This window comes from Mirounga leonina, unplaced genomic scaffold (assembly GCF_011800145.1).
Source record: "Mirounga leonina isolate KUSES-001 unplaced genomic scaffold, KU_Mleo_1.0 Mir_204, whole genome shotgun sequence".
NCBI lineage: Eukaryota > Metazoa > Chordata > Mammalia > Carnivora > Phocidae > Mirounga > Mirounga leonina.
The window spans coordinates 2,812,233-2,834,110 of NW_023270513.1; the positions used below are offsets into that span (position 1 = coordinate 2,812,233).

Here is a 21,878-nt window from a genome sequence, read left to right on the forward strand (position 1 = left end):
CCAAGCCAGGTCCCAAAACAGACTTCGTTCTCGGTGTTTCTATTTCATGAATACCACACTACCGAACTTGTACATAACCCCCAGGGTCCTCTCCGCCTGTTTTGCTGTTTACGGCCCAGGCCTTAGCTTCTCCTCTAGGGCCTAAGATTCATATCTCTATTTTTCCATATTACATTTCTTTGCTTTTTTTTTTTTCTTTCTTGTTCTTTTCTAGAAAACAACAAACTAGCCCATAGGGACTACTCACCTGGCTAGACCAGAATGACACAGATTGCCTCATGAACTGGAATTCTGCCAGCCCAAGAGCTCAATATTCCAGGTCACAAATGATGAAGAGATGAAAAGGCAATAGCTCTTTTGTGATCGCTTTCTGATGGCTGCTAGAATGACAAAAAAAGAAAAAAAAAGAAATATTACATCGGTAAGAGTAACCATTAAACTCTTCCATATTATTACAGAGTAGAAATCAATGTAATAAGTCCCCAGCATGATCATAAATAATTTTTCTCCTGTTATCGACCAATACCAAATATATAGCATTAATATAAAAACAGCTCTAAGGCTCCTTGCCAGCTAACCAACTCCCCTCCTCCAACCCATTGCCAGCAATTATGCACCTCAGCATCCAATTATTTCAATGTTCTTTCAATTCACAACAAATGACAGCTAGAACTGAATATGTGCCAGATTACCATCACAGCAGTTAATCTTCTTAAGGTTTTCGTAACTGGAACTCTAGATCTCCAATTCAGTCGCATTTTTGCTTTACATTTTCTCTTCTATGCTTCTAGCTAAATATCTTACCAAGACATAGACACAATCATATTGAATAGAGTCAGGGCAACTGAGATCAAAACCCTCACACTAAGCAGATCCTACACAGTCTTCTAAATATTGTTGGTTTCGGATGGTTCTGGAAAAGAATGGAAAAAGAGTATTCCAAAAAAAATCAACACATTTTTAAAGCTACAAGTTTCTAATTACAAAAAGGCCAAAATTCATCACTATCTACTAGACACATTCCTATCAAAATTGTGATCCTTAGTCAATTTCAATTCCAATGGTGGCATTAATGACTTAGCAAATATATACCAATTTCCCATTTGTTGCAGTCAAAATATTCCAAAGCTGTCAAATTACTTCCCAGCTACCAATACCAGTTCCAAAATTTCTATAAGATCTAAACAAAATAACTTGAAAAAGTTTCCTTAGTATACCATCTGACTAATAAAATTTTAAACAATAATGACCCTAGTTATATTTTAGATTCAAACTAATCACATAGATTCCAATATTATCTATTATACCCCTAATTGCACCCTATGCTTAAGCAAAACAAACAAGCCAACAAATAAAAAACCCAAACTATCCACCAGTTCCTAAACCGTTCTCACTTTTGCTCTTGCTCATGCACTGAGCTTCCATCTCCTCTTCTTAACTCTGGGTGTCCCAAATTCTACTGTTTCCTTTGCAGAGCTCTTAATGGGAGGGTGCTTATTTTCCTTCACTCACCCCTTCCCGTAAGTCAAGATCAGGTTAGCATCTTCTCATGTCTTCTTTACTGGATCCCCAAAGTATTATTTCACTCTCTTCCCTCAACAGCCCTTCTTTCCTCAAAGTCCATACTACTCAATTATAGCACCCTTTCAATGTTAAATGTCAACTTCCAGGTCTCCCCCACTACGTTTACTGAGGACTTTAATACTGCTTTCTTTTCACCTTTTCATCTTGAAAGCCTTCATCAGCCCCCTTGATGATCTAATGTCCAAATTTCACAGCTCCTTGAGATAGTCTATTCTAATTTCTTCATCTCAACTGTTTCAATCATTTCTTTCTGTAGTGATACCTGGAATGGTTCTACTTCTAAAACCAAACGCCAAGTCTTCTCTCAGAACTACTTGTTTTCCTACCTCTCCTATATCTTACACTCCTTGAATTTACACTTTGACTCTTTCAAGGCCTTTAATTCATCAGCTCTTTTACCTATCCTCCAAGGCCACCATGTCCCTTTGAACTTCACTTCCTTCTCTACCTAGGAGAGATCCCAGGGACAGTGAGGCTTCAATGACAGTAACCAGCACTCTCAGTTCTCCTAACCCCTTGATTTTCCACCATACCTATTCTGCCAATCCCCTCCCCCAACAAAACAACCCAGCTATTTATATTTTCCATTCCTGTTTACAGATAACAAAGTACTACTGAGTAAAATCCTACACTCCCGACCACCAGTTTCCCCACCACCCACCACCTCCACTGCTATTAGAATGATCTTTCAAAATATAAATTAGGCAGGACTTCAGGAATGGCAGCGTAAGGGGCTCAGCAAATCCTTCCCCCCACCAAAAAACAATACAACTGTAGAAAATTGTCAAAAACAACTATCTCGGGACTCTGGAAATAGACAAAAATTAAATAAATTGAGAAGTGTTCAAGAAAACCTATTGAACCTTGGGTAAGAACAGTGGGAATCTATGGTGTTTCAGCCTGAGGCTATTCACATCCCACTCCCCCCTTCCCAGCTCCACTGGAGCTGATTTTACAAGGGCAGGGCAAGATAAGCCATAAAAACTAACAACTTGGCTGCTAGAGGGGAATTACTTGTTCAGGAATGAGCACAAAAAAGTCCTATGCCCAGGGGTATTGAAAACAAAAGCAAACTCCTTAGATCAGGGAAAAACACATCACAGTTACCTGAGGTCACAGTATTGGTTGGGGCAAGAAGCAACAGAACAGCAGGCCTGCCAAAAGTTTAGCCAGAGAGATCCAGAAAACAAGACAGCCATAATGGGACTTGATAAGCTCCCTCATTTCCCTGGTGATCTAGAAGGCCATGCATATGTGCAAGGCTGCACTCAAGCTCAGGGTACTGGAGAGGGTCCTAGTCATCTACATTTGCCTGGCTGAAGGTGAAAACTTGCACGGACACAGAGGACACATGAGAAAGCCTAGCAGAAAGTAAAAATCAGGTAAGACCTGTAAACTTCCTGAATTTTGAATTTGCTGCCTGACCCACACACAATTCCATCAACAAACCATGGAAGACAATACCGGCCCAAGGTGCTTCAGGACAACCTCTAAAAAAGCACTGGCTGACCACTAAGCTATCCTGACCCCAGGTAGGACACCTAGGAAGCCAGGCTTAAAAATAAAAAGAATTTTTTAAAAACTGAAGAGAAATATCAGTGGGCTACACACTGTGCATTCTGTGAAGACAGACTCTACAGAATTAGTCCAGGCAGGCCATTAAAGAAAAAAAAGAAAGAAGAAAAGAAAGAAGAAAGAAAGAAAGAAAGAAAAGAAAGAAAGAAAGAAAGAAAGAAAGAAAGAAAGAAAGAAAGAAAGAAAGAAAGAAAGAAAGAAAGAAAGAAAAAAGAAAGAAAGAAAGAAAGAAAGAAAGAAAGAAAGAAAGAAAGAAAGAAAGAAAGAAAAGAAAGAAAAAGAAAATCACAATGGCCTCTGTGAGTGGTGGTACCAGAACCTGAGCTTAACCTTTTGAGGACCTGCTGACTATTTTCCAAAGTGGCTGCACCCACTAGGATGGCTATGATTAAAAAAAAAAAAGGACAATAAACAAGTGTTGGCAAGGATGGGGAGAAAACTGTGGTGGGAATGTAAAATGGTGTGACTGCTTTAGAAAACTGTGTAACAGTTTCTCAAAAGGTTAATCATATAGTAACCATATATGACCCAAAAAGTGGAAACAACTCTAAAATGTCCATCAACTGATAAACGAGATAAGTTACTGTGAAACTGAATAAAGGAAACCTCATTTAAAATGCAATCATGTGTGCTTGCTTCAGCAGCACATATACTAGAACTTGGAATGATATAGAGAAGATTAGCACAGGCCCCTGCTCAAGGATGACCCGCAAATTCGTGAAGCATTCCATATTTTATTTTTAAAAATGAAATGAAATGAAACGAAATAAAATAAAATAAAATAAAATAAAATAAAATAAAAAGCTGTCAGGAGGCCAGAAGGGGGAGCTCTCATGCCACACCACTCCTTGTACCCCTTTGCAGACCCAAGGGTAAGAAACTTACTTTACTATCCCAGCAGGATGGAGGAAGATTTTTTCCTTGCCCAGCAACAGCCCAGGCAATGAGAGACTATTACAACTCAGCCAATGAAAAGCCACTACACTTCAAACTCCCAGTTTACTCCAGTGGACTTTTTGTTTATAAGAGCCCCTCCCAGCACCCCCCTTTTCTCTATAATAGAGCAGTCCTCGAGGTCCTTTGTTCTCCCAACTTGCCTGTGGCTTTTGCTAGAGCTGGCTTGTCCCGAATTGCAATTCCTCTGCTACTCCCAACTAAACCCCTTTTGCTGGTACAATAACTGGCTATTTTACTTTTAAGATTGACAGTGCATTCATACAATGGAATACTATTCAGACATAAAAAGGCATGAAGTAAGTACTGATAGAAGCTACAACATGGATGAACCTTGAAAACTCTATGCTAAGTGAAAGAAGCCAGGGCAAAAAGCCACATATTGTATGATTCCATTTATATGAACTATCCAGAGTGGGCAAATCCACAGAGACAGAAAGTAGATTATTGGTCACTGGGGACCAAGTGGAAGGAGAAGTGGAAAGTGACTGCTCACCAGTACGGAGTTCCTTTTTGGTGTGAAACATATGTTCTGGAATTAGATAATGGTCACAGTTGCATAACCTTGTGAATATACTAAAAAATACTGAGTTATATACTTTAAAATGGTGGGTTTTATGGTATGTGAATTACATCTCAATAAAAAAAAACACTAATGCTAAATGAAAGCATCCAGATGCAAAAGGCTATATAGTGTATGATTCCACTCATACGAAATCTCTAGAAATACAAGTCAATAGAGACATAAAGCAGATTAGCGGTTGCTTGGAGCTAGGAGTGGGAAAGGAGAATGACTGAACAGGGTATAAGAGATTTTGTAGCCTGATGGAAATATTCTAAAATTGGATTGTGGTCATGGTTGCACAATTATATAAATTTACTAAAAATCACTTTAAATACATGAATTTTATGCTATGTAAATTATACCTCAATAAAGCTGTTGCTAAAAAAGAAAATATAAATAAACTAGAGCTTCTTAGAGAAATGGCAGGTTTGGGGCAAGAAATATACATGTAAGCTTTGTGCCAGAAATCAAGCAAGTATGGAACCCTAATGAGTAGTGTCAGAGGGATATAGGAGGCAAAGCTCTGGTAAAATATAGGATGATTCGAGCATTAACAAGAATAATGAATGCAATCAATTGAAACCCATTGAATACATTAAAAAAAACATGAGTTCACAATGATAGAGAACAAACACAATTCATTAGATATCACTGAAAATAACTAGGGCACCAACTCTTTATTCTGAAAATTGCCAGTCAAATCCAAGATCAAGAATTAAGCATTTCTCTTGCTTTCCCTTTAAAGGTAATCCAATAGCCATAGTTGATGACAGAAAGTTTACTTTCAGAAACTGACTAATGTAGAAGATAAAATTAGGAAATCACCATTTTGAACCTCCCAGTAAAATAATTAATTTTGTCAATAATCATCAGTGGATTAGACCATTAGCTAAAAGATTGATGGAAAACATCATAATGAAGGAATCAGGTATCACCTGTTCATTAATAGATATGTGCCTCCAGATGTGATTCAAAGTGAATTACACAGCAACTTCTGTGAAGTATTCTTGACCAAAAAAAAAAAAAAAAGTTGAATCTGTGTATCATCAAGCTTCTAAAGCTAACGTCCATTATAGACAAATATGGAGTACAGAGGAACAAAGTAAATGACTGTATAAGAAAGCAAACAGACAAATCCACAATGTGGGATTTTCTATAGGACAACTGACCCACTTTCTGCAATAAGCCCATGGCTTGAAAAAGAAAAAGTGAGGTGAAGACTGCTTTAGACTAAGAAAGACTTAAGAAATAATAACTATCTTGCATAACTGAAACTTTATACCCCTTGACCAACTTTTTCCCCATTCCCCCTCTCCTCTTTGATTGTGGAGAATATTTCACAAATATATCAAATCACCAAGTTACACACCTTTAAATACATACAAGTTTGAATTGTCAGTTAGACTTTATTTTAGTCTGTCTGGGCTGCTATAACAAAATACCATACATTAGGTGGCTTATAAACAACAGAAATTTATGTCTCACAGTTCTAGAGGCAGGGAATTCTAAGATCAGGGCACTGGCAAATTAAGTGTCTGGTGAAAGCCTACTTCTTGGTTCATAGATGACTCTTTCTCTCTCTTTTTAAGATTCTATTTATTTATTTGAGAGAGAGAGCAAGAGAGATCACAGAGGGAGAGGGAGAAGCAGACTTGCTGCTGAGTGGAGAGCCCGACGCAGAGCTGGATCCCAAGACCCCGAGATCATGACCTGAGCCTAAGGCAGATGCCTAACTGACTGAGCCACCCAGGGGCCCCCAACAAATTTTTAAAAAGAAAGAAAGGACAGAAAAAGAGAAAAAAAGAGATAGTTGAAATTCGTTCAGCTAAATCTTGATAATAATTGAATGTGGTTAATGGGTATAGGAGGGCTCATTTTCACTATTTGCTTTACTTATGAGTACATTTGAAAATACTTAATAATTTTTTAAATTCACAAATCTGACCATGTCACTTCCAAGCATAAAAACCCTTCAGTGGTTCCCCAGGGTTCACAGTCACAAAGTTCAAATCTACAACAGGGTCTAAAAAGCCCTCCATAACAGGGCCCCCAACCTCATCACTTACCGCTCTCTCAATTCCAGCCACTAAACTATTTCACACCTCCAGCCTCTGCATCTACTGTTTCCTCTGTCTTTATTAGCACACTTCTTCCCACACCTTTCTGGCCTGAGAAGAGCTTTCTGATTCCAACACAGGTCTCCTCTGTGAGGCCTTCCTTGACCTCCAATATTTACTCTACTTTGGTGTTTGAAGCTTATTCTCCTAGTACATACTGTCTGGGTTCCGATCTGCAACCTTTAGAGTCTTTACTTAGGTTTGAACTCCTGTACCCAGGACTCCTGTTACTAGGATTCCTAGAGCCTTAATACCTAGTCCTTCCATGGCCCTCGCTGCCCTCTTTCTCACTGACAGACCTCAGAGTCACTGCCACTGGGCACAACACTTCAGGAGGCACTCATTCTCAGGCTCAAGCAAGTGTAGGATGGGCACTACAGGCCCCTCATTTGTCTCACCCTAGTCCTGGCCCTGGTCCTTCCTCAGACCTTACAGTCCTAGCATTAAAGTCCTTTCTCTTATCATTTACCACTCTCAGCTTGGTTTCATTCACTCACATCCACCTAACTCCCCTTTAATCCTTGGCATACTGGAAAATGTGCCTCTCTCCATTTGCAAGCAGAAAATTTGCTCTGGTTGTGGTCCCTGGTTGCTAAGTGTAAGAGCATGCTGGTATTACACCAGTCACAAACATGGAAATAGCTTAAATCCTTAGTGGAATTAGACATAAGAACAAGTATCATCAAATCCTAAAAGCTCTTGAAAGCACTCAGCACATCCCTTCAAACCACCATTAAGTATACATCTACCTTGACTTCCTCTAATTAAGACTGCCTTTCTCTCAAGTACTAGCACTTAAGTTCAACTTTAAAAACTTACTCACTTGTACTTTAATAGCTAATACTACAAAAATATTTTCTATGTTTCATTGCTTATGTGTAGTGCTTCATTTTTGTTGTGGGTTAAGTAGGTTTTCATCTGCTATTCTGGAACTATAACTACCACTTATAAATGGTTTCTCTGATAAAATTGTCCAAAACTCTAAATTGCTAATTTAAATAAAAAAACATACAACCACAAAAGAATTAAACATTTACCTTTCCAATCATGTACAGACTGTATTTTAGGGTACCAAATAGATCTAGTCAATAAGGAAAATTCTTTTATTTTTTTTATTAACATATAATGTATTATTTGTTTCAGGGGAATAAGGACAATTCTTTACAAAAGAATTCCAGCAGGCACCTGGGTGGCTCATTCGGTTGAGCATCTGCCTTTGGCTTGGGTCATGATCTCAGGGTCCTGGGATCGAGCCCCACATCGGGCTCCCTGCTCGGTGGGAAGCCTGCTTCTCCCTCTGCCCCTACCCCCCCATTCATCCATACTCTCTCTCTCCCCACCCCTCTCTCGCAAAAATAAATAAAATCTTAAAAAAAAATGAAAAGAATTCCAGCTAATGGCTACAGAAGAGATTACAGGACTAGAAAAATCACCAGTTTGAAACCTCTTATGAAAGAGCTGATTCAAATGATGATCATCAGTGGACACTAAAACCAATAGGAGAAAGACAAATAAGGAAGGAACTTTACAATGGAAGAACTAAGAGGTCACCAATCTGCCTCACCACTCAATCACACCATCACTAAAAGTGGAACAACCAGACATTGGAATAGCATCTGTGAAGGTTTGGATTCAAGAGGAAAAGAGTGCAGCATTCTCCAAGAATGGAAAACAGAGTTTAGAATCACTGAGATAGAGTTTGGATAAATGGAGCTGAGGCAGGAGCAAGACGTAGGGCCTTGTAAGCTATGCAAAGAAATTTGGACTTTCTTTCAATGGGACTAGGAAGTCACTGAAGGGTGTGTTTTACAAAGTGTTTCCCAGGGGCACCTGGGTGGCTCAGTTGGTGAGCGTCTGCCTTTGGCTCAGGTCCGGATCCCAGGGGTCCTGGGATCGAGCCCCACGTCGGGCTCTCTGCTCAGCAAGGAGCCTGCTTCTCCCTCTCCCTCTGCCTGCCTCTCCCCCTGCTTGTGCTCTCTCTCTCTCTCTGTCAAGTGAATAAATAAAATCTTAAAAAAAAAAGAAAGTGTTTCCTGGCTATAGTATGGAGAATGATTTGGGGGTAGGAGAGAGTGGGCAGATAGATGAATTAAGAGACAGTACAATACTTCAGGTGAGAGGTGATGGTGGCCTGGATTAGGGTAGTGGCGGTAGGAATAGAGAGAAGTATATGGATTCAATGCATATTTAGCAAATGTTCCCAAAAGGATTTGATGGTAGAATAACTAGAGGGAGGGTGATATGAAGGTTTTAGGCTTGGGCAACTGAGTTGACAGTGGTGCCATTCAGTAAGATAAAAAAAACACAAGAGGATTCCTATGCACATAGGCAGATACATACGCAGAGTCTGAAGCTCAGGAGAGAGGTCTGGGTTGGACATACATTTGTGTGAGGGGAATGTATAGGAAACAGTTGAAGCCATGGGAATGGGTAAGATGACCCTAATAAAAAAAAAATAGCAAAGCATAACGCATGTCCCTGGAGCCCCTTATCTTCACCCCTAGCAATCTCAGGCCAACAGCAGAAAAGAAGCCAGATCAGTGAATTCAAGAGTAGGCAGTGAGGGCCCACACCCAGCACAGGCCCACAGCGGGTCAGACTATATGAAGGGGAAGAAGATGAGATAACAGGGACTGAAGGAGAATATGAATTTGTAGAGATAGCACTTGGGGTACCTGGGTGGCTCAGTCGGTTTAGCACCCGACTCTTGGTTTCGGCTCAGGTCATGATTTCATGGGTTGTGGGATTGAGCCCCGCATCGGGCTCCACACTAAGTGGGGAATCTGCTTAAAGATTCTCTTCCTCTGCTCCTTCCCCCACTCACACATGCTCTCTCTCTCTAAAATAAAATAAATCTTTAAAAAAATTACATAGCATTCATCCATGCTGTCCAATTAACCCTTTACTATATTGTCTTACGTTGATTCAAGAAATGCTTCACACGTATGTCTAATCTTCTCAGTAAAACCATAAACTCCTCATGAAGCTTTTTAAAAAAATTTCTTTCTATACCTCACTATACATACAGAAGTCAAGGAGCTGTTTAAGATCAGGAGGCTTAGTTGTTGACTACAGAAGAACAACCTCTTAGGTAGGCAGTGTCTTTGTGGTCAAGCATCACAATGGTCAACGGTATGGTGCTCAGTCAAACCAGCCATTCTGACAATTGGCTGGATTATATGCCAATGTATTGATTTACAAAGGGAAACAAGTTTATCTCAAAGACCAGGACATGATCATCTGTACAGGGCAGTCTCTCTAGGGGAGAAGGCATATTCAGTGGGCCAGACTATATATTAAAAGGTTGATTTGGGGCACCTGGGTGGTTCAGTCAGTTGAGTGTCTGCTTTCAGTTCAGGTCATCATTCCGGGGTCCTGGGATCCAGCCTGGTGTCAGGCTCCCTGCTCAGCAGGGAGCCCGCTTCTCCCTCTTCCTCTGCCCCTCCCCCCTGCTTGTGTGCTCCCTCTCTTTCTCAAATAAACAAATAAAAATTTTTTAAAAAGTAAAAGATTCATTTGTGAACACATTTTTTTTTTTTTTAAAGAGAGAGAGCGCACTCAGAGGTGAGGGAGGGACAGAAGGAACAGGAGAGAGAGAATCCTAAGCAGGCTCCACACCCAGTGTGGGCCCACCTGGGGCTCAGTCTCACAACCCTGAGATCACAACCGGAGCTGAAATCCAGTCAGACCCTTCACTGACTGAGCCACCCACTCGCCTGTGAGCACATTTTTAAAACAAGAGGAGTTTATATCCATAAAGGATATATGCCCACCAAATTATACAGACCTGGCAAACTCTTTCTCTACTCAAGATATTTCTATAAAAAGCCTACCTAACCAGAATGGGGGGCAAGAGAATTGGTGAAAGGAAACTTATTCTTACTTGTAATGTTTTTAATATTTTTAAAAAGAAGAAGTATTCACATATTACCTATGTAATTAAAAATAAACAACAAAAAGAACCCCCAGAAAAGGCTAAAGAAACAATATAGCATTCTTTCCCTTTCCAGGCTCCTTGCAGATAACAACCCTTTACCCTTCTATTCACACAACACTATCTCAGATGGAGAAGTTATAAGGCCATTGAATAACTTAGGATTTCTTTGCATTATTACATTTCATTCTCTTCTTCCTGAGACTACACTCTCTGGTCTTTGATGAAAACTTGAAAAATAACCTAGTTAGGGCACCCGGGTGGCTCAGTTGGTTAAGCGACTGCCTTCGGCTCAGGTCATGATCCCGGAGTCCCGGGATCGAGTCCCGCATCGGGCTCCCTGCTCCGCGGGAAGCCTGCTTCTCCCTCTGCCCCTACCCCCTCTTGTGCTCTCTCTCTCACTCTCTCTCTCTCAAATAAATAAATAAAATCTTAAAAAAAAAAAAGAAAAATAACCTAGTCTCATTAAAAGAAAACTTAGAAGCTCCTTCTTAGGGTAGGTTAATTCTGTACGTGTATGTTTTCCAATAGCTACTTTTATCCAATACATTTAATTTTACTTCATTTTAAGACAATGACCTTTTCCAATCCTTATTTGCAATTCTGGGAGCACTTTTCTATAAGGCACCTTTCCTCCTTTTTAATAAGGTGTATAAGTATTTGCTGACTGATATAGCAGATTTAAAAAGAAGGGTGCATTAATAGGAGGTTTTGTCAGGCAGAATTTTGAAGCTTGAACTAGTTGACCCCTAAAGGTCCTTAGATTCAATGAAGGTTCTATGATTAAGGTAGAATAGCCTACGGTCTCTGAAACATTTTTCTTTGCCTCTGGCACCAAGGAGGACATATACTGAGCAATACTGGCCAATTTCCACTCAAGAATAAGTTTGGACTTTGTGAAAGACCCCCATCTTACAATAAACAAGCCTTTGTTTATTGCTGCAGGGGGAGCGGCAGGCAGAGGGAGAAGCAGAGCCCCCGCTGAGCAGGGAGCCCAATGCGGAACTCGATCCCAGGATCCTGGGACCATGACCTGAGCTGAAGGCAGATGCTTAACCGACGGAGTAACCCAGGCGTCCAATAAACAGGCCTGTCTATGATCTTGAAGCACTAACCCTATGAAAAAAACTAGCAATTGGATCTATTTTTTGTATTGTGACAGGTCTGTTTGTTCAGATCCTATATACAACAGCAGCTGAAGGTAGATGAATAGCAGCAACCCTTATTTGGTGGATTGACTTAAACATGAGAGAAAGTCTCAGGTCAGGCTGAGAAGATTTGAGCTCTACCCTGCTTTTTTTTAATATAATATGAGGATAACTATTTTTTTAAGATTTTATTTATTTATTTGAGAGAAAGAGTGAGAGCACAAGCAGGGGGAGTGGCAGAGGGAGAAGCAGGCTCCCCACTGAGCAGGGAGCCTGACATGGGGCTCGACCCCAGGGTCCTGAGATCATGACCTGAGCCAAAGGCAGATGGCCAACCGACTGAGCCACCCAGGTGCCCTTCTTGATATTTTTATATTGTTACTTGTATGAAGACACTAATGGCATACTAATCAAATTTGCAAATGACAAACTGGAAAAGATAGCTAGTATACCGGATGGCATTCAAGATTCAAAATAAGCTTGACAAAGGTATAATAGGCTAAATTTAACAAGTCAAAAAGAAAGAGATCAAGACTTGTCCTAGGTCCTAAAACACAACTGTGCAAGTACCAAGTGGATGAACACAGCCACAGAGTTAAAGTCTTATAGATTTCAACTAACTATAGGCTCACCATAGGTCAACAGAGTGATTGGTATAGCTGTCAAAAAAGAAAATAATAACTTAATCTTGGCCTGCATGAGTAGTAGTATAGGGTCTAGAACAAAGAGAGTCATTGACCCACTCCTCTATACTGATCAGAACATGTACCTGAAATAGTACATTTCATACTAGATGCCAATCTTTAAAGAGAGATATTAATGAACTGAAGTATGAACAGAAGAGAACAGAATAACCAGAATGATGAGTAGACCTTAAAACTCTACCAGGAGAATAATGGCAGGAAAGGAATTGCAGATATTCAGCACAGAGAAAGCAAGACTTAGCAGAGGAAACCAATGACTACTGTTTTCAAATATAAAAGGTTGTCAAATATTAGAGCTGACCGACAATGGCAGAGACAGTCTCTGGAGCAATTTCCTCAAATAATGAAGTATTTAAGCATAGACCTAGATAATCACTTGGTAGGGTTATGGAAAGCGATTCAAAAGCCTAGGATAATTCCTAGGTCTCTGTGCTAACAAAAACAACAACAACAAAAGCCCCAAAATTAAGACACTCCAGTAACAACGTAGCACCCAGATCTTGGTTTCTAAATCTCATTCCTCACTTAAGGGAGCCAGAGCTCCTTAAAGAAATAGCCAATTCCAGGGCTGGGGCAGGAAAATACAGGATAAGCCTGAGATATTCTTGCTGTCCCAGAAAGTAAGGAAGCGCTAAAGAATGATGGGGACAAGCCAGTGGACACAAACCAGCTTAAGGGGATCCCACTGACCACATTTAAGCATTAAACTGAACAACGACAGTAAAACATAACCCATACACTAAATAAGAATCCACGTGTTCATACTGATAATCAATCAATCAATCAATACATAGGGTAAAGGGAAAGCTCTTCTTTACAGTAGAATGCCAACTAATAACTAATAAATGTATAACTAGAGGTGTATTTTAAAAGTCACCATTGTTCACATATCATAGTAAACAACTGAGTAATATTAATGAATGTTAAAAACTCCTAGGTGAAAGTTTGATGAGAAACAAGTCATTTATACAGTCTCAATGGATTCAACCACAAATTGTGTATTAATTACAACGGGGAAAATAGTAAATTTGCAATGGAGAAAACTGGCAGACTCACTTTAACCAAATAGTCAAGGTTAACCTTACTGATTATGGGGCAAACTGACACCATGTACCTCCTATTGTAATGCACTGAGAACATATCGCTCCTGTGGTATTCCAACAAAAATGCATAACCTGAGGCTAACTATAAGCAAACATCAGACAAACCCAAATTAAGGAACATTCTACAAAATAACTGCCTCTTCTCTTCAAAAATGCCAATGTCATGAAAGGAAAAAAAAAAGACTGAGGCACTATTCCAGATTAAAGGAGACTAATGTGATGTGACAAATGAATTCAATGTATATCCTGGATTTTATTCTATACCAGGGGAAAAAATTGCTATAAAGGACATTATTGGGACAAGAGGTAAAATCTGATATGGAAAGTAATAGTATTGTATCAATGTTAATTTTCCTGATTTTGATCATTACATTGTGTCTTTTAAAAAAGATTTTATTTATTTATTAGACAGAGAGAGAGAGAGAGAGCACCCGCACAAGCAGGAGGAGCAGCAGAGGGAGAGGGAGAAGCAGACTCTCCACTGAGCAGGGAGCCCGATGCGGGGCTCCATCCCAGGACCCTGGGATCATGACCTGAGCCGAAGGCAGACACTTAACCGACTGAGCCACCCAGGTGCCCCATTATACTGTGTTTTATAAGAGAACGTCCCTGTTAGGAAAGACATGCTGAAATATTTAAGAGTATAGGGAATTTATGCCTGCAAATTACTCTAAATGATCCAGATAGAAAGACAGATAAAGAGACAGAGAGGATAAGAAAGCAAATATGGCCATGTTAAAATTTATGAATCTGCGTAAAAACGTACATACAAGTATTTTGTACTATTCTTACAACTTCTTCTTTTAATTTTTTAAAGATTTAATTTATTTATTTGAGAGAGAGAGAGTGCATGAACAGGGGGAGGGGCAGAGGGAGAGGGACAAGCAGATTCCTCACTTGAGGGGGGAGCCCAATGACGTGGAGCTCAATCCCAGGACTCTGAGATCATGACCTGAGCCAAAGTCATTCACATAACCGACTGAGCCACCCAGGCACCCCGTGTACTATTCTTACAATTTCTAAGTTTGAAATTATTTCAAAGTAATGTTCTTAAAACCTCTGAATAATTTTAAAAAGGGAGAGAAATCTGCTAAATATTCTCTAAAGTTCTAACCAAGACTTTCAGCAAGAGTCAAATTCTGAAAGCAAAGTTTAGCAAAGGAGACAATAATATTAGAGAATTTTTACAAGACTTGGAAAAGTTATTCAGAGGCTAAAAATAGTCTTTCTAAAACAGAAAGAACATGGTATCTTGTGTCACACAGACCAGGATTCAAATCCTTGCTCTGTTACTTATTATTTGTATGACCTTGGGCAACTTAGTTAGCTTTCCTCAGCCTCAATTTCTTCATGCTGTAAAGACAATACTATCTACTTCTCTAATTACACACACATACACCCCTCTCTCTAACATACAAAGAACTTTTATAAATCATTAGAAATCAACATGAAAAAAATGAACACCCCAATAGAAAAATAGACAAAAGAAAAGACAATTCATGAACAATTTTATACAGATCATAAATATAGTTTGTGAAAATGTTTAACTTCACCCCTAGTCAAAGAAATGCCAATAAAACAGAAACATAAATTTTAAGCTAGGAGACTGGCAAAGAATTAAAAACACTGATAAGACCCAGTGCTGATGAGAGTATGAAAAAAATGTACTACTGATGAGATAATGCAAACTGATACAACCTTTCTAGAAGGCATATGATAATATCCATCAAAACTGATCCAGGAACTTCTACACTGAATGCTACAAAACATTGCTAAGAGAAAATTTAAAAGGCCTAAATAAATGGATATACTATGTTCATAGATTGGAAGACTCAATATTGTTAAGATGTTAATCCTCCCCAAATTCATCCATAGATTTAATACCATTGTAATCATAATCCCACCAGGTTTTAAAATCAAAAGTGACAAGCTGACTTTAAAATGTATGCAGAAATGCGAAGGACCTAAAATATGCAAAGCACCCTTGAACAAGAACAACAAAGTTGGAGGTATTATATTCCTAACTTTAAGATTTCCTACAAAGCTACAGTATTTGGTAGATAAATAGGTCAATGGACCAGAATAGAGTCCTATACATATAAAGTCATTTAAATTTTGACAAAGCAATATTCAGCTGGAGAGAGGAAAAGTCTTTCAACAAATGGGGCTGGACTAACTGGATATCAATATGGAAAAAAATAAACGTCAATCCTGATCCATCCCATACCATACCAAAAAAATTTAATTGAATGTCAATTACACCTCAATAAAGCTGAAATTTTTATTTTTTTAATTTTTAAGGAGTTTATGCATTTATTTGAGAGCAAGAGAGCACAAGTGAGAGAGCATGAGCCAGAGGGAGAGGGAGAAGCAGACTCCTCACTGAGCAGAGAGTCTGACATGGGGCTCGATCCCAGGACCCTGGGATCATGACCTGAGCTGAAGACAGATGTTTAACCAACTGAGCCACCCAGGTGCCCCAAAGCTGAAGTTTTTAAAAATATATTTGAAGATGGGGTGCCTGGCTGGCTCAGTTGGTAGAGCATTCAGCCCCTGATCTCAGGGTCATGAGTTCAAGCCCCATGCTGGGTGTAGAGCTTATTTCAATATATGAGAAGATGGATCATGGAACAGAACAAAAAAGATAACTGTTTTAAAACTATAAAGCTTCTAGAATAAAATCCAAGAGAGGATCTTTGAGACTTGAGACTAGACCAAGATTTGTAAAAGAACACAGAAAGAAAGTCGTAACCACAAAAGAAAAAATAAGTTAATTTCACCAAGTTAAAAAAGCTATTTGTCAAAAATCACCATTAAGAAAATGAACAGGCAAAATGACAGACTGGAAGAAAATATTTGCAAAACATGTATCTGACAAAGGACTTATAACCAGAATATATAAAGCACTCTGACAATTTAATAACAAAAAAGACAGACAATTCAATTTGAAGATGGGGGAAAGATTTGAATAGATATTTCACAAAGAAAACTGTATGAATGGTCAATAAACACATGAAAAAGTACTTGACATCATTAGTCATTAGGAAAATGCATAATAAAACTACAATGAGATACTACTACACACCAGAATGGCTAAAATTTTAAAGACTGACCATAACCAAATGTTGGAGAAGATGAAGAGCAAATGGAATTCTTATACATTGCTGATTTGAATATAAAATGGTAGAAATGCTTTAGAGAATTGTTTGGCAGTTTCTTATAAATTTAAACATACATCTACCCTGAATATCTAGAAATTCCACTTCTAGGTATTTACCAAAAAGAAAAATGAGAGCATATGTTTACAAAAAGACTTGTACTAGAATGCTCATTGCAGCTTTAGTCATAATAGCCAAAAAACATAAACAATCCAAATGTTCAATAACAGAAAGGATAAACTGTGGTATATTCATGCAGTGGAATACTATTCAGTAATGAAAAGGAGAAAACCTGATATGCACAATAACATGGATAAATCTCAAAAACGTTACACTGAGCAAAAGAAGCATTGCATAAATAGTGCTCCTCACAAGCTATAGTTTGAAGTATATGTTGCCTAATAAATCCATTAACAAGTAATACATTTTACTTTAAGGAGAGACCCAGACGATGCAAAAAAGATGTATGGGTAAGAGTGTTCATCACAAGTGCTTATAATAGCAAAAAACTGAAAACAACCTAAATGTCTACTAAGAGAAAAACAGTGTTCCATCCATACACTGGAATGCTACCCAGCCCTTTAAAATGACAGTATAATCTATGTTCATCGATAGAGAAAAGTGTCCAGAACATACTCATGAATATAAACAAAAAGGATTATAAAACAGCATGAAATAAGGAATAAGAAATGTCTCACTTATCACATTGCTAAGGATGAAAAAAGATTAATAATACCCAAAATTGGCAAGTATATGGGGAAAACATAGTTTCATACCTTATTGGTAAGAGTATAAATTAATAGAATCTAGGAGGCTATCTGACTATATTATTAAAATTCTAAACGTGCATACCATCTATCACAGCAATACATTTCTAAAAATGTATCCTACGGAAATATTCACAGAGGCACACAGATTTGATTACAAAGAACATAATAGTATTTGTGATAAACATTAGAACAAACCAAATACCTATTGGTAGGTTTGGCTAAATAAACGATGGGCCATGTATACAATGGAACACTACACAGCTGTTAAAGTGAATTAGTTGGCATAGAATCAGAAAAAGTGGTGGTTACCAGAGGCTGGAAGATGAGGGAAAAGAGAAGATATTGATCAAAGGATATAAACTTTCAGTTACAAGATGAATAAATTCTGGAAACCTAATGTACAGCATGGCAAATGTAGTTACTAATGTATTATATACTTGAAATTTGCTGAGAGTAGATCTCAAGTGTTCTCACTACACACAAAAAGGTAAATATGGAAGGTCTGTTAATTAACTTAATTGTGGTAATCATTTCATAATGTATACATATGTCAAAACATCACATCGTACACCTTAAATATATACAATTTTTATTTGTCAAAATAGGTAAATAAAAGTATTTTTAAATTAATGGCTTAAGAACCCAAATAGCCAAAACAATCTTGAGAAAGGAGAGGAAAGCTAGAGGCATCACACTCCCTGATTTCAAACTATGTCATAAAGCTATGGCAATCAAAACAGTATGGCATTGGCATAAAAACAAACACACAGATCAATGGAACAGATTGGAGAGCCCAGAAATGAACTCACACACATATGGTCAATTAATTTATGACGTAGGAGCCAAGAACATGTAATGGGGAATGGACAGTCTGTTCAAGAAATGGTGTTGGGAAAACTGGGCAGCCACATGCAAAAGAATGAAACTGGATGAATTTCTTACACCATACACAAAAATCAACTCAAAATGGATTAAAGACTTGAGTGTAAGACCTGAAACCATAAAATTCCTAGAAAAAGACAAAGGCAGTAAGTCCCATGACATTGGTCTTGGCGAAAATTTTTTGGATTTGACACCAAAAGAAAAGGCAACAAAAAGCAAAAATAAACATACAAACTAAAAAGCTTCTGCACAGCAAAGGAAGCCATCAACAAAATGAAAAGGTGACCTACTGAATGGGAAAAAATATTTGCAAATTATATATCTGATAGGGGTTAATATTCAAAATATATAAAGAACTCATAAAACTCAATAGTAAAAAAAAATCTAATTAAAAAAATAGGCAGATGCTTCTGAATAAACATTTTTTCCAAAGAATTCATACAGACAGACGGCCAGTAGCTACATGAAAAGATGCTCAGCATCACTAATCATGAGGGAAATGCAAATCAAAATTACAATGAGATACCACCTCATGTCTGTTAGAATGGCTAGTATCAAAAAGACAAGAGAGGGGAGGGGGAGGGGGGAAAAGACAAGAGATAAAGTGTTGGCAAGGATGTGGAGAAGAGGCAGCCCTTGTGCACTACTGATGGGAATGTAAATTGGTGCAGCCACTATGGCAAATAATATGGAGGTTCTCAAAAAATTAAAAATAGAACTACCACATGATCCAGCAATTCCACTTCTGAGTCTTTATCTGAGGAAAATGAAAACACTAACTTGAAAAGATATATGCATGCCCATGTTCACTGCAGCATTATTTACAATAGCCAAGATATGGAAACAACCTAAGTGTCCACTGATGGAAAAATGGATAAAGAAGTCGTTGGATATATATATACAATGGAATAGTATTGAGCCATAACATGAATGAAATTTTGCCCTCTGTGACAACATGGATGGACTTTGAGGGTATTATGCTAAAAGAAATAAGTCAGACAGAGAAAGACAAAAACCGTATGATCTCACTTGCATGTGGAATCTTAAACAAGCAAAATAACCAAGTTCATTGATAGAACAGATTGGTGGTTGCCAGAGGTAGGGAATAGGGGGTGGGTAAAATGGGTGAAGGGGGTCAAAAGGTACAAACACCTAGTTATAAAACAAATAAATCATTGGGATATAATGTACAGCATGGTACTATAGTTAATAATAATACTGTATTGCATATTTGAAAGCTGCTGAGAGTAAATCTTAAAAATTCTCATCACAAGAAAAAATCTGTGACTATGTATGATGACAGATGTTAACTAGTGTGGTGATCATTTTGCAATATACACAAACACGGGATCATTATACTGTATACCTGAAACTAATATAATGTTACATGTCAATTACATCTCAATTTTAAAAATTAAATTAAATTTTAAAAAGTAATGCATTGATGCTATATGTAGTAAAATGATAAAAATGTCCAAAGTAATATTATGGAAAAGAGGAAGTTGCAAATGTGTATAAAATGTAGTTTGTGCCTAGTATTATAAAAATTATATAAAAATATATACATAGGCAAAATTTTGGAAGACTTACACTAAATTCTTGGCAGTGGTTATCTCAGAGTGATAGGATTACGAGAGCCTTATACTCTCTAGGTTGTGGGTTTATGTTATGAAGCAAATCTTTTATAATACATATTACTTTTAAAATAATTAGAGCACGTGTTTTGGGAAAAAATGGAGGGGTTATGGATCTGAAGGGCGATTACAAAAGGACTAAGGTAGTGAGAAAACTCGAACAATCCAAAGTTGAGGACAGAGAATGAAAGAATAGAATTTTATATTTTTAGTAGAGTAATTCTGGGAAATGACCAAATCCAGTATCCGGTGGAACAATTTTGCTGCCAGAGTAGCATGGAGGAGAAGAGCACTAGCTGCTCAGGGAACTGAGAAGCTAGAGCATTGCTTGGCCAATCCAACCACAGAGCACTGTGACTGGCTAGCAGGTGAAGGGCAAGAGTTTGGGTAGAAGGGAGAAAACAAGCCAGATGCCCAAGTCCTCAAAGAATATAAGGAAATAAAGAAGAAGTTAATAAGTGACTACATCAAGAAGAAATAAAAGGTAATACTGCCAGAAGGCATGAGCCTCAAGGGAGAAACTTTTCATCTGAGGGTAAAAATGATGATGACGTGTTCTGTAAAACAAATAAAAATGACTAACAACTACAACTGCAATATTGGTGAGGTATAAGACTATGGGCACTCTCATTTATGGTTGGTAAGAATGCACGTAAGAACAAACTTTCTGGATAAAAATTTGGCAGTACTTATCAATTGGTTCATGCCATCTGATTCAGCAGGTCCAATTCCATAAATCTGTCCTACAAATACATTAACACACACACAAACATACATGTAAGGATGTTCACTGTGGCATTGTTTGTAATAGCAAAAAAAACTGGAAACCTAAACCTTCATCAGTAAGCAACGTCGGTTAAATAAATGATGTGAGGCTCTCACTCAAGAGCCATAGCAATAAGGGAGGCCTACGTTTGGGGAAAGTAAGGATTCAGTTAAAAAAAAAAACGTAGAGGGATAATTTGGGGAGGAAATCTAGGGTATAGTAGAGTTTGTTTACAATGGAATTAGTTTTCCAGGAAACAGTGCAAAGAACTGGCACGAGACACAACAGTGGGTGGATGAATGGGTGTAAAGGAAGGCACAGAAGGGTAGCAGGAAGCCCAAAGGGGTTCAAGAAAGAGTGAATACACAGGCAAATAATCAAAGGGACTTTGCAGGATAAACTGGCTTTCAGGTTAACTGGACCCTTCAGCCTAAAATGCTCTTCCCCCACCCTTGATAGTCTAGGAAACCCCTATTCAATCATTATGTGTCAGACCAAAAATTATCTTTCTTTTTTAAAAGATTTTATTTATTTATTTGACAGAGAGAGCGAGAGAGCACAACCAGGGGGAACAGCAGAGGGAGGGGGAGAAGCAGGCTCCCCGCTGAGCAGGGAGCCCCATGCAGGGCTTGATCCCAGGGACCCTGGGAAATGAGCTGAAGGCAGATGCTTAACCATCTGAGCCACCCAGGCACCCCCACAAATTATCTTTCAATGAGGCTTTCCTTGATACCCTGTGGTAGATTTAATGAAATCCTTCCCTCAAGTTCCACGGCAATTTATACAACCATTCCTTTTTTTTTTTTTAAGATCTTATTTTATTTATTTATTTTTAAAGATTTTATTTTATTTTATTTTATTTTATTATTATATTTTTTATATGACAGAGAGACACAGCAAGAGAGGGAACACAAGCGGGGGAGTGGAGGAGGGAGAAGCAGGCTTCCTGCGGAGCAGGGAGCCCGATGCGGGGCTCGATCCTAG

At 38.3% G+C, this 21,878-nt stretch overlaps 1 protein-coding gene and 1 non-coding gene across 4 annotated transcripts in view; one reads left to right on the forward strand and one right to left on the reverse strand.

Moving 5' to 3' along the window:
• Positions 1 to 282: 282 nt before the first annotated feature.
• The window catches only part of SNX12 (sorting nexin 12), a 48,950-nt gene continuing 27,354 nt past the window's right edge, over positions 283 to 21,878 (reverse strand). For 2 of the 3 annotated variants that reach the window (XM_035028706.1, XM_035028708.1), the window contains exon 5: positions 283 to 380. In XM_035028706.1, the coding sequence (XP_034884597.1) occupies positions 321 to 380 (60 nt within the window). In that variant the 3' untranslated portion in view covers positions 283 to 320. The remainder of the gene's footprint in view (positions 381 to 21,878) is intronic. The other variant, XM_035028707.1, reaches the window with a different exon arrangement.
• LOC118026107 lies at positions 3,788 to 3,896 on the forward strand. Its single transcript, XR_004683471.1, has one exon. It is a non-coding gene; the product is annotated as a U6 spliceosomal RNA (small nuclear RNA).